At 40.0% G+C, this 11,318-nt stretch overlaps 3 protein-coding genes across 5 annotated transcripts; 1 reads left to right on the forward strand and 2 right to left on the reverse strand.

Annotated features, from left to right (window-relative positions):
• Positions 1-18: 18 nt before the first annotated feature.
• On the forward strand, positions 19-3,232 carry zgc:101583 (uncharacterized protein LOC494104 homolog). Of its 3 annotated transcripts, none has more exons than XM_048237190.1 (7): positions 19-320; positions 401-532; positions 967-1,108; positions 1,206-1,262; positions 1,622-1,712; positions 1,802-1,962; positions 2,099-3,232. In XM_048237190.1, exons 3-7 carry the CDS (start codon positions 967-969, stop codon positions 2,749-2,751), a joined length of 1,104 nt encoding a protein of 367 aa, XP_048093147.1. In that variant the 5' UTR covers positions 19-320; positions 401-532; the 3' UTR covers positions 2,752-3,232. The 3 variants fall into 3 exon arrangements, with proteins under 3 accessions (XP_048093147.1, XP_048093148.1, XP_048093146.1); XM_048237191.1 differs by having other exon boundaries at positions 19-259; XM_048237189.1 differs by having other exon boundaries at positions 19-532.
• A 140-nt stretch (positions 3,233-3,372) lies between these two features.
• Positions 3,373-4,595, reverse strand: timm8a (translocase of inner mitochondrial membrane 8 homolog A (yeast)). The gene is made up of 2 exons (XM_048237192.1): positions 4,354-4,595; positions 3,373-4,035 (listed from the first exon to the last, which is right to left on the reverse strand). Exons 1-2 carry the CDS (start codon positions 4,462-4,464, stop codon positions 3,874-3,876), a joined length of 273 nt encoding a protein of 90 aa, XP_048093149.1. The 5' UTR covers positions 4,465-4,595; the 3' UTR covers positions 3,373-3,873.
• Positions 4,596-7,177: 2,582 nt separating this feature from the next.
• On the reverse strand, positions 7,178-11,195 carry btk (Bruton agammaglobulinemia tyrosine kinase; the record flags this gene model as incomplete). Its single annotated transcript, XM_048237188.1, is given in 10 exon segments — positions 7,178-7,656; positions 8,694-8,851; positions 8,950-9,068; positions 9,533-9,597; positions 9,684-9,900; positions 10,018-10,189; positions 10,325-10,399; positions 10,484-10,611; positions 10,879-10,958; positions 11,141-11,195. Coding segments are annotated over 10 exon segments (1,141 nt in total), but the record flags the coding sequence as incomplete, so codon positions are not given.
• Positions 11,196-11,318: the final 123 nt, after the last annotated feature.

Consider the following 11,318-nt stretch of genomic DNA (forward strand, 5'->3'; position numbering starts at 1 on the left):
GTTGTTCCTTTCCCAATGACTTATCTGTGGTTTTGTCCATAACCTAATCAAGCAAAACACACAGCTTAGCGTATGCATGCCTCAATGTTACGCCAGTCCCGTACACTTCCGGGAAGCGCGTAATACGCGCTGACGTCATATTATCCAACCATTGCCACGGGGAGGCGCTAGGCTCGCTCTCTACCGACGGTTCTTCTGACGGCCCTGACCCCACCTGACTTCTGTTGTAACTAAGTTGCATTTGTCACATCAACTTACAGTGAGCGAGTGATATAATGTTATGCATTCTGAATTTAATTTCGATCTTCTCATGACGAAAGGTTAGCGGATAAATACAAGCTAGTCTAAGCATTTTAAACTTTCACACAGTTTCATTTATCTAATTTATTTCATTTATAAGCACTAGCACTTGCAGCGAACGGAGAAAACAGTTAGATTTTCACACCAAAAGACTCACCACCAGGAAGTTTGGTTTACACACGGCTGGTTGAACAGACGTTGGTGCCTACAGCGAACGGATTAAGCGAAAAAGGTATGCACGAACTCTTCCAGGAATTCATGTTTAATTGTCATAAGTTAGATTTGTTATCTCCGTTTTAAGACTGGACGTAGCCTACGCTAAACTATCCCTCAAGTTTTTTTTAAGTTTGACATAGTAGCCTAGTCCAAATTTGACTGACACACACACACACAATTGAACCACCGAGTAATTTGTATAAGTGAAGTGAACAGTTGATGCGAAATCAAATGTTTTGTGTCTGTGGTTCAGACACACTGACATTATGCCTCGGTGCGCAAGACTATTCCTTTCATTTGTGTTGAGCGCAAGGGGAATGTCGGTGTCACATGATTCCGGGGTAGCTCAAATCAACAAGAACGCTTAGCACTTCTTAAAGAAAATAAATTATTTCGGTTACTTTTTAATAAATGAAATCCGAGATAAACCGATGCCCCTTGCTTTTTTAGATGAATGCTGAAGTTGCAACTTCGATTGATTTCTACATTGGACTGTCTTTGGCGGTCAGTTCGTGTCTCTTCATTGGAGGAAGTTTTATTTTGAAGAAGAAGGGGCTCTTACGTTTGGCAAGCAAAGGGTCTATGAGAGCAGGTATGTTTTTCTATTTTCTGCTAGATAGTTAATCAATTTATGAAAGGCTGACTGATTCAACCCAGGACACAGTTGATGCCTCTCAATTCTTGTTTAGGTCAGGGGGGATATGCTTACCTGAAGGAGTGGTTATGGTGGGCTGGACTTATATCAAGTAAGTTGGAGATGCCTGAACGTCATTACACCAGAGAACTCAAATAGCCTATCCCAGTGACTAAGCCAGTTGTTGCTGCTTTTATCTTGCACTGTCTTACACAATGATCATTTCATTTGTCTTGAACATTGTGGTCTTTGTTTTCACATAGTCATGGGAAAGTCATTGTGGGTTCCAATCTAACACAAACACTCATACAGAATCAGATTCATTCAAATTGTTGTTCATAGGCTACCAAGTTTCCTGTTAGCTTGGAATAAAACATTTAGTATTTATATTTACATTCCAAAAAAAGTTGGATAGATAGTTAGTTAGAGAAAGTTGGATAAAACACATTTTTACTAGGCTCTGTTTGGCAGTGGGAGTAGGAGAAGCTGCCAATTTCGCTGCATATGCCTTTGCCCCAGCTATGTTAGTGACACCTCTTGGAGCACTGAGCGTATTGGTGAGGTATGTATGATTTTACACAAAAATGTTAAGAAGAACTAAAGAAAATTCAGTTAAAATGTCTCATCTTCTGCATTTTCTGTTTGCCACAGCGCTGTGTTGTCCTCTTACTTCCTGGATGAGCGGCTGAATGTTCATGGGAAGATCGGCTGCCTGCTTTGCATTCTGGGCTCCACAGTGATGGTAATTCATGCACCCCAAGAGGAGGAGGTGGACTCATTAAGTGCCATGGCTGAGAAGCTCAAAGACCTAGGTACACAAGCCTATATTGCTACTCATGCTTTGTACCACATGTATGCATATGGCGGTATAAGAACATGGTTCAGAATTATAGTTTATAAGTGTTGGACCTTTTCCCAATCTTTGCTCTTCTCTTTTTGTTTGGACAGGGTTCATTGTGTTTGCTGTGTGTATTGTGGCAAGCTGCCTGGTGCTTATCTTCTTTGTGGCTCCACGATACGGCCAGAAGAACGTCCTCGTCTACATTCTCATTTGCTCCGTCATTGGCTCTCTGTCTGTGTCTTGCGTCAAGGGCCTTGGAATCGGGATTAAAGAGCTGTTTGCAGGCACTGCCGTGCTGAAGGAGCCTCTGTTTTGGGCTTTACTCGTATGCCTGGTTGTTTGCATCAGCATCCAGATCAGCTACTTGAACAAAGCCCTGGACATCTACAACACGTCTCTGGTAACACCGATCTACTATGTGTTCTTCACCACGTCCGTCATGGCCTGTTCGGCCATCTTGTTTAAGGAGTGGCTGCGCATGACTGTGGATGGAGCCTTGGGCACCATCAGTGGCTTCCTCACCATCATCCTGGGCATCTTTCTCCTTCACGCCTTTAAAGACGTCACCTTCACCTGGGACTCGTTACCTCTGTGCCTCCGTCAGGTTCCCCAGAGCTCCCCGTGGGCTCAGCCCTACAGCCCACTGCGGAATCACGACTTCCCCAAGGACAGAAAGTCGCTTCTCCGGGACACTGCCAACGATGTTGGTGCACCTCCGGAGGTCACAGAAAGGAGAAACAATGGCACGCTCACAATCTAACACAAAAGACAGACACCAAAAACATTTACATATTCCCAGCAGCAAGTGACAGAAACTGCTGTTGGGTACATTATAAACACTGGAATAACTGCCCTCAGCATCACTTTTGTCTTACTGAACATCACAGTACATTGCTGAATGCAATGTTCATATCATGCCTTGCCACATGTTCTTTCTCTGTTTTGACTGCATCTTTTTTACATTAACTTATGTGTACTTATTTCCACCAGAGTTCATAATGATTGTGTATCACCTAACTGCAATCTTGTCTCAAGGGTAATGAAAACATACAATGAATGTGACCTCAAAGTTGATTAACTTATTTATTTGACCAAGCCTTGAACTAGTATTCTGTTGTATATATGTATTTAGTGTAGAAAATATTCTTCAAATTAAATCCAATCATATTTTATTGCTCCCTCTATTGTAACTATTAACAAAATGTTTGTGTTGCAATTAATGTAATAAAAATGGTACAAGACAACCAAGTTGAATGGTGACCTTATTGGTAGTGACAGAATATTTACCGAGGTCTTACTAGCTTCTTCTGATGGTTTAATGTCTTCATCAGAGGACTTATGACCTATGTTTTTAAATCACAAAAATAACATTACAATGACAACTTGTTGTTTCCTTTATTATTGCCAATATACAATTACGTGACTCATCTGACAAGACATATTCCATCATTCCCATTCCAACAATGAAACAAATCCAAATGTCCTTTATGCGAGCTGTGACATTCGATGGATTAGAGGACGTTGACGTAAATGGTTCGCAGTAGTCCTCATTCTTCAAGACCACAAGCTATTACCAGATAGTACGAAACCATATGTGAGGCAATACCTCCAATCGAAATTATTCCAGAAATGGCATCTTCCTCTGTTTGACTCGTGAGAGGTCAAACTTCACAAATCCTCCCCATGAAATGCTGCTCCCCTCATAGGTAACAGTGGTTTGGAAACGCAATGCAAAGAGCAAGAGGCACTTTCTCTTTGAAATGTCATATTTTGTTTTGCCTTACAGGGTTCACCTCACAGTAGACACGCAAGCTTGAAGTGACCCAAGACCAACCTGGCCGGACGCAGATATGTTCCGTTAGTCCATTCTGCGTTTATGTCGCTAGTCGGACATGGTCTCTGTGAAGGAACCTTTACTCCTCTGGGTTTGCTCGAGTCTGTTGAGGATAAACTGGCTCGTGTCAATGAAGCGTTCAACACAGTTTACAAAGCAGACCTCCGTCCTTGAGTCTAGCTTGGGGCCCGGTTTATCCATACATTTCTCCTAGAATAGCAAGACAACAGACATAACGGTGTTACTGGTGTTCACGTACATAATGTCAACGAGGGTTTATTTGAGTGAGGGGGCAGGCCAAACTAACTGTTAGCATAAGCTAGCCTTTTAGCCTAAAACACGCGTTTGAACGATGCAGTCAAAAGAAATAACATGAAATAACCATCTTTATTTGTTGTCAATGTCCAAAGCTTGTATAGTAGTAGAGCAAAGTATAGCATTATGGGTTATTAACATGGGTAGCCTAAGCTAGCGTTAGCTTAGTACTAACGTTAGCCAACCAGACACAACCCACTGCACTGCACTTACCCAACACACTTCGGTCATTTGATGAACCAGCTGCTGAAACCTCTGCTTTTGTGACTCGATTTCGATGAAATGTTGCAGCTGGGGATCTGCGGTTACTCCCTGACTGTCCATTACTACTTTCCAAAAACACTGGCTTCGACACAAACGTCTAGATCAGTAAATACAATAATTATTTGCGAATAGAGCTGCCCAGACTCTGACCTTCACGTGTCTTGATAGGCTGCTTACATCACAGGAAACGGAAAATACTTTCTCCAATCACATTGCATATTGCTCTCTAGAAAGAAACAATTGGACGATGGAGTTTACATGACTGTGGGTTGTTGTAGCTGATGGCATTTTTATAAGAAATGTATTTAAATATAAAATATCAAAATAAACTACAAAATACACCATGTATCAAAATGAAATACTGCATTTTTGTATTTTGAAAGTACTAAAATACTGTTTATAGGGAGCATGTATCACTTTGCAAACCTTCCATATTTGTCTATTCTGTCTATCCCTTCATCAGTAGGCCTACATTAACTCTGTGGACAGTGTTTGAGAGCAAAAGCTTTTCTCTGCCTATGAGACATACCATAACCTGCAGACAGTCAACAGATGCTGATCTGCCTGTTACATATCAAATCCTATCAGAGATGCACTCAAAAAGTCAGGCAACCACATTACTGGTTCCATGTGTTCCAATTGGATGATTAAAGTGATCAAGAAACTTGAAGTTGGTATGAGAGGGACTGTATTGTGTGTGAGCAACCTACAAGTTACTTGATTTTTTGTGTTTGTGTTTTGTGTTTATGTCGATGTTGATCCAACTTGACCATTCATGTCAATGTTGATCCAAATTGACCGCTTTGCTATGTTGCCCACTCAAAATTTCTACCAGCCCACCCAAATGTAGTAGGCTAGAACCGGCCCTGACAGAGATACAAACTGGAATAAGCTTAGAAGCTTATTGTAAGTGTTAAATGATAAAATAAAGGTTGGTTTGATTAAAGGGAGATATATAAGAATGACTAAAAAGAAGAATTCCATTGTAATTCAAGAGTAGGCCTATCCCCAGTTTATTTACTTGTTGATATAATTGAACATGCCAGGAAGTCTTCTGCTTTAAATAATGAAATAGAAATAAAACTACTACAGCATTAATTACTTTTATTAAAATCTCAGGATTCATGTACAATTAAAATCACAACCCCTGCCATGTGACAGTAATGATATAATAGCCTAATAGTATAATACATTTATATCACCAGTGATACAGTCTCACAATTAATGACAATATAATCAAAAATATATTGGTGATAAACCCAGAGGCATAATAAAGTTATTCACAGTATTTTTGGTTTCCAGATGGACAGAGGGTGAATGTTTGACTGTATGCCTTGCTCAGTTCTTCACAGACAGTAGAAGCAGTCCTACTCTCTCTGAGTCTGTGAAGCTGGCCTCATCCTCATAGTGTCCATCTGAGAGATTCCCCCAGTGCCACTTCTTCAGTCAGGGCATGGAGACCGGAACAGCCATTCATCCAGTCCTCTGCCATGTACGGTCTCCTACTGCATCTCATACAGCAGGTCTTGGACATTTGACACTAGCTCTAGGAAGGATGGTCGCTCTTCTGCTTTCTGTGGATAGATCACAAATCAAATGGATGGATCAAATGTTTTACTTACAGTTCTGGAAAAAATGAAGAGACCACTGCACATTTTTCTAATGTCATCCTACGGTTGCTGAGTGACATTCAAATGAGTTGACGGTGATATTCAAATTTGCAGCGGTCTCTTAATTTTGAACAGACCGTCAACTCATTCGAATGTCACTCAGCAACTCAGTAGGATGACATAAAAAATGTGCAGTGGTCTCTTAATTTTTTTCAGAGCTGTACATACATGAATGAAAGACAATGCTCATGCATAAGGACAGGTGTTTGGTGATCCACATCTTCCAAAGTAGGTGAATTGACATGGCACTTATAACTTTAACTTGAGGCTCTAATTTGATGTGTGAACAATTTTGACTTCATGGCTCCAGTTTGAGAATTATGTGCTATGGGTTTGAGTTATGGTGACTTGAGTTTATTATATTCAATGTCAACGCTATCTAAATATATAGTGTCTCATCAGTAGGCCTACACTGACTCTGTGGACAGTGTTTGAGAGCAAAAGCTTTTATCTGCCTACGAGACATGCCATAACCTGCAGACAGTCAACAGATCAACTATGCTGATCTGCCTGTTATATATCAGAGCCTATCAGAGATGCACTCAAAAAGTCACAACTGAACTTGTCTAGCTGGTGGAGACAATTCTCGTCAATGCATGCCCAAATTGAGCACAGGCAACCACATAACTGGTTCCATGTATTCCGATTGGATGATTAAAGTGATCAAGAAACTTGAAGTTGGTATGAGAGGGACTGTATTGTGTGTGAGCAACCTACAAGTTACTTGATTTTTTGTGTTCGTGTTTTGGGTTTATGTCGATGTTGATCCAACTTGACCATTCATGTCAATGTTGATCCAAATTGACCGCTTTGCTATGTTGCCCACTCAAAATTTCTACCAGCCCACCCAAATGTAGTAGGCTAGAACCGGCCCTGACAGAGATACAAACTGGAATAAGCTTAGAAGCTTATTGTAAGTGTTAAATGATAAAATAAAGGTTGGTTTGATTAAAGGGAGATATATAAGAATGACTAAAAAGAAGAATTCCATTGTAATTCAAGAGTAGGCCTATCCCCAGTTTATTTACTTGTTGATATAATTGAACATGCCAGGAAGTCTTCTGCTTTAAATAATGAAATAGAAATAAAACTACTACAGCATTAATTACTTTTTATTAAAATCTCAGGATTCATGTACAATTAAAATCACAACCCCTGCCATGTGACAGTAATGATATAATAGCCTAATAGTATAATACATTTATATCACCAGTGATACAGTCTCACAATTAATGACAATATAATCAAAAATATATTGGTGATAAACCCAGAGGCATAATAAAGTTATTCACAGTATTTTTGGTTTCCAGATGGACAGAGGGTGAATGTTTGACTGTATGCCTTGCTCAGTTCTTCACAGACAGTAGAAGCAGTCCTACTCTCTCTGAGTCTGTGAAGCTGGCCTCATCCTCATAGTGTCCATCTGAGAGATTCCCTCAGTGCCACTTCTTCAGTCAGGGCATGGAGACCGGAACAGCCAGTCATCCAGTCCTCTGCCATGGACGGTCTCCTACTGCATCTCATACAGCAGGTCTTGGACATTTGACACTAGCTCTAGGAAGGATGGTCGCTCTTCTGCTTTCTGTGGATAGATCACAAATCAAATGGATGGATCACATGTTTTACTTACAGTTCTGGAAAAAATGAAGAGACCACTGCACATTTTTCTAATGTCATCCTACGGTTGCTGAGTGACATTCAAATGAGTTGACGGTGATATTCAAATTTGCAGCGGTCTCTTAATTTTGAACAGACCGTCAACTCATTCGAATGTCACTCAGCAACTCAGTAGGATGACATAAAAAATGTGCAGTGGTCTCTTAATTTTTTTTAGAGCTGTACATACATGAATGAAAGACAAATGCTCATGCATAAGGACAGGTGTTTGGTGATCCACATCTTCCAAAGTAGGTGAATTGACATGGCACTTATAACTTTAACTTGAGGCTCTAATTTGATGTGTGAACAATTTTGACTTCATGGCTCCAGTTTGAGAATTATGTGCTATGGGTTTGAGTTATGGTGACTTGAGTTTATTATATTCAATGTCAACGCTATCTAAATATATAGTGTCTCATCAGTAGGCCTACACTGACTCTGTGGACAGTGTTTGAGAGCAAAAGCTTTTATCTGCCTACGAGACATGCCATAACCTGCAGACAGTCAACAGATCAACTATGCTGATCTGCCTGTTATATATCAGAGCCTATCAGAGATGCACTCAAAAAGTCACAACTGAACTTGTCTAGCTGGTGGAGACAATTCTCGTCAATGCGTGCCCAAATTGAGCACAGGCAACCACATAACTGGTTCCATGTATTCCGATTGGATGATTAACGTTATCAAGAAACTTGAAGTTGGTATGAGAGGGACTGTATTGTGTGTGAGCAACGCTATCTAAATATATAGTGCAGACAGTAAAAAATGTAGGAATTTGTGTAGAGTTTTGCTGCAAAAGTTCAAATCATTTTAATTGTGTGAAAACAGGACTATAGTGCTTACAGTTTTGGAGAATGTATATGTCTTTTGGCAAATGGCGATATGGTTTTGACTTTTTAGCCCATAAGCCTGGTAGTAGTATAGCAATAGGGAAAAAAGAAAACAAAACTGTAACTATACCTCTCTCCAGCAATTTCCCATGATTGAGTAGACTCTCTCGTTGGCCAGTTGGGGGCGATACAGGCGCAGACCAGTCGACACCTTGTCCACTATTTCTGAGTTACTCAACCGCTCGTATGGCATTTTTCCCAAAGTGTATATCTCCCACATTAGGACACCTATTGAAAACAACACATTATATCATATTGCAGTTAATAGCGTACATCTTCATGATGTGAGATGATTATGGCAATGAGATATTACTATAGTGACTGACCATATGCCCAGATATCAGACTTGCTACTGAATTTGCAGTACAGCAGAACTTCAGGAGGAGACCAACGGACAGGGAACTTTGTTCCTGCAGAGCTAGTGTACTCATCATCTAGCACGTACCTGAAAGCAGAAACAGATCATTGTATTCACTTATCAGTTCATGGTGTCAGACACATGTATAAATATCATTGTTGATATTTGATTTTGATATTGTTGTTGTGTTGTTGTTATTAATTCTATTGTTATAATGCTTATAGGCTTTTTGACTTTATTTGAAACTATTATTTTTAACAAATAATGTAGTGTTTATAAAGTCTAGGTCACTTTGGTCAAAATGCCATAAACATATACAGAAATATGAACATGTTTTATTCTGTATAGGCGTTCCCTGGGTGTCAAAACCATGTAGTGTTGTTCACAACTTCTGTATCAACTGACAGAAAGAGAAGACAGATCTGATCTGCAAAAATATATTTTTATCGGAGGTTCCTTGTGGTGAATGCGGTCATTTCAAATACCGTTAGCATTGTAAAGAAAAACTTGTAACCTTAGGCAGAACCTATAGCACAAACATAGTGCAGTACCTTGACAGACCAAAGTCAGTCACTTTGATGGTTCCATTGGCAGCTACCAAACAGTTCCTTGCAGCCTGAAAAAAAATTTAATTAAGTGATTGTGTGCTATAGATTAATAGATATTAGTCTTGGTGGCACTTGCAAAACCTGTTACACTTACAAGATCTCTGTGGATGAACTGTTGAGACTCAAGGTAGGCCATCCCTTCAGTCACGTCTTTGCACATCTCTAAGAGGTGAATAGAGGTTGGATTTTTCAGGCAATCCCGAAGATAAGTCAGCAGACATCCGTTTGAGAGGAATTCCGTGACGATGTAAATAGGCCTTTGTTTTGTACAAACCCCGTAGAGCTGAACCAGGTTTTGGTGACGGAGCTTCCTGGTTTTGGGGAATGAAAATGCAAGGCTCAACTTTTGCATGGTCATGGTGTAAGTAATCTAAAAGTTTGGAAGTCGTACTGAAACAAATCTATTTTGTGTTGTAACGTGTACTCACATCATGACTTTGGCCTCATCAATGAAGTCAAGCTCAGACATTGATCCCTCTTTGATCATTTTAATGGCTACATCGTGCTGGCCTTGCCACTTTCCGTACTTGACCACGCCAAACTGCCCACAGCCAAGTTCTTTTATGAAGGTGAGGTGAGTAGGGTCAATCTCCCAAACACCTGAACAAAATGACAAACAACAGCAGGTATGAATGTAGAATACCCAAACTTCATCTTAGCAGAGTCAAACTATTTAGACTTGCTATCTCAAATTCTGGTGAATATTCATTTTCATGCCATTGTGGTAATACTCACCATAACCAAGACCAGAAGGGGACGGGGCACTGTCTGCTCTGTTGGATATAATATGCTTCAGCCTACTTACTAAACCTGCAATGGAGAGTAGACACATTAAGGTTTTTAGTTCAAATAGTATGACGTGTAGAATAACGCACACGTGGATGTTTGTCTTACCTGCAGAGTTGTGCTGATGGTAGTTGATGAGGTCTGGGATTGAGCTGAAATTGTGCAACTGTGCCAAGTAGAATTGGCCTTGGGCAGTGGTACAAATATTGTAGTGTTTACAGATGCCTACAGTCTCCCTGGTAGAAAGCCAAGACATTTTTGCCAATTCATTTGGTTAGGCAAGAAAAGTGCACAAGATATGTGAATTAAACCAATTCAGAAGGGTAGTTATAACAGTGTTGTAGGTTTTAATGCATCTAATCCCACCTTTGCACAGGAGACTTTATAGCCTTTCCTCCTTTCTGCTGTTATTTTCACTTTTGCTTGTTTAATTGCATGTTCTGCTTTTTTAGCTGTGCTAGGTTCATTTACCGTTACTCTCGGCCAGCGCCCCAGAAACTCACCCTCCAACTTTTGAGAACACAGTCACCGTGTACTTCCCAGATTTGCTTGAGTCTCGAACTAAGAATCCACCATCTTTGTTCTGTAAAGCACAAAAACAGTGCATAGCATGTACATAGTAACATCTGTGGTGTAAATATGCTTGCGAAAATAAGTTACCAGCACATTTATTTTCTGTTTTATATATTATATAATATATAAAATAATATTTTACATATTCACAGAATAGACATGAGTGCAACTTTTATCATGTTGATTACTGACCTCTGTCTTCAGTAATTGCTCTGCCTGGCTTCTATTCATATTCTTGCAGTACCAGCTGTGCAGATATAGACACACATTGTGTTAGCATATGACTACTGTGGGTAGGTCTAGGTGATCATATCCTGAGATAAATTGAGAGGTATTTTTTTTACTCTGTGATTTCCTGTTTCTTCAGTCG

Source organism: Alosa alosa, unplaced genomic scaffold (assembly GCF_017589495.1).
Source record: "Alosa alosa isolate M-15738 ecotype Scorff River unplaced genomic scaffold, AALO_Geno_1.1 AALO_1.0_unplaced_468, whole genome shotgun sequence".
NCBI classification, from domain to species: domain Eukaryota; kingdom Metazoa; phylum Chordata; class Actinopteri; order Clupeiformes; family Clupeidae; genus Alosa; species Alosa alosa.

What these genes read in the sequence shown, in the direction of transcription:
- timm8a (XM_048237192.1), bottom strand. Translation starts at nt 4,464, where the DNA reads ATGGACAGTCAGGGAGTAACCGCAGATCCCCAGCTGCAACATTTCATC. An exon ending in AAATGACCGAAGTGTGTTGG is followed by an intron (nt 4,036 to 4,353) that starts GTAAGTGCAGTG and finishes TTGCTATTCTAG; the next exon opens with GAGAAATGTATGGATAAACC.
- zgc:101583 (XM_048237189.1), top strand. Translation starts at nt 967, where the DNA reads ATGAATGCTGAAGTTGCAACTTCGATTGATTTCTACATTGGACTGTCT. An exon ending in GTGGGCTGGACTTATATCAA is followed by an intron (nt 1,263 to 1,621) that starts GTAAGTTGGAGA and finishes TCTGTTTGGCAG; the next exon opens with TGGGAGTAGGAGAAGCTGCC. An exon ending in GCACTGAGCGTATTGGTGAG is followed by an intron (nt 1,713 to 1,801) that starts GTATGTATGATT and finishes TGTTTGCCACAG; the next exon opens with CGCTGTGTTGTCCTCTTACT.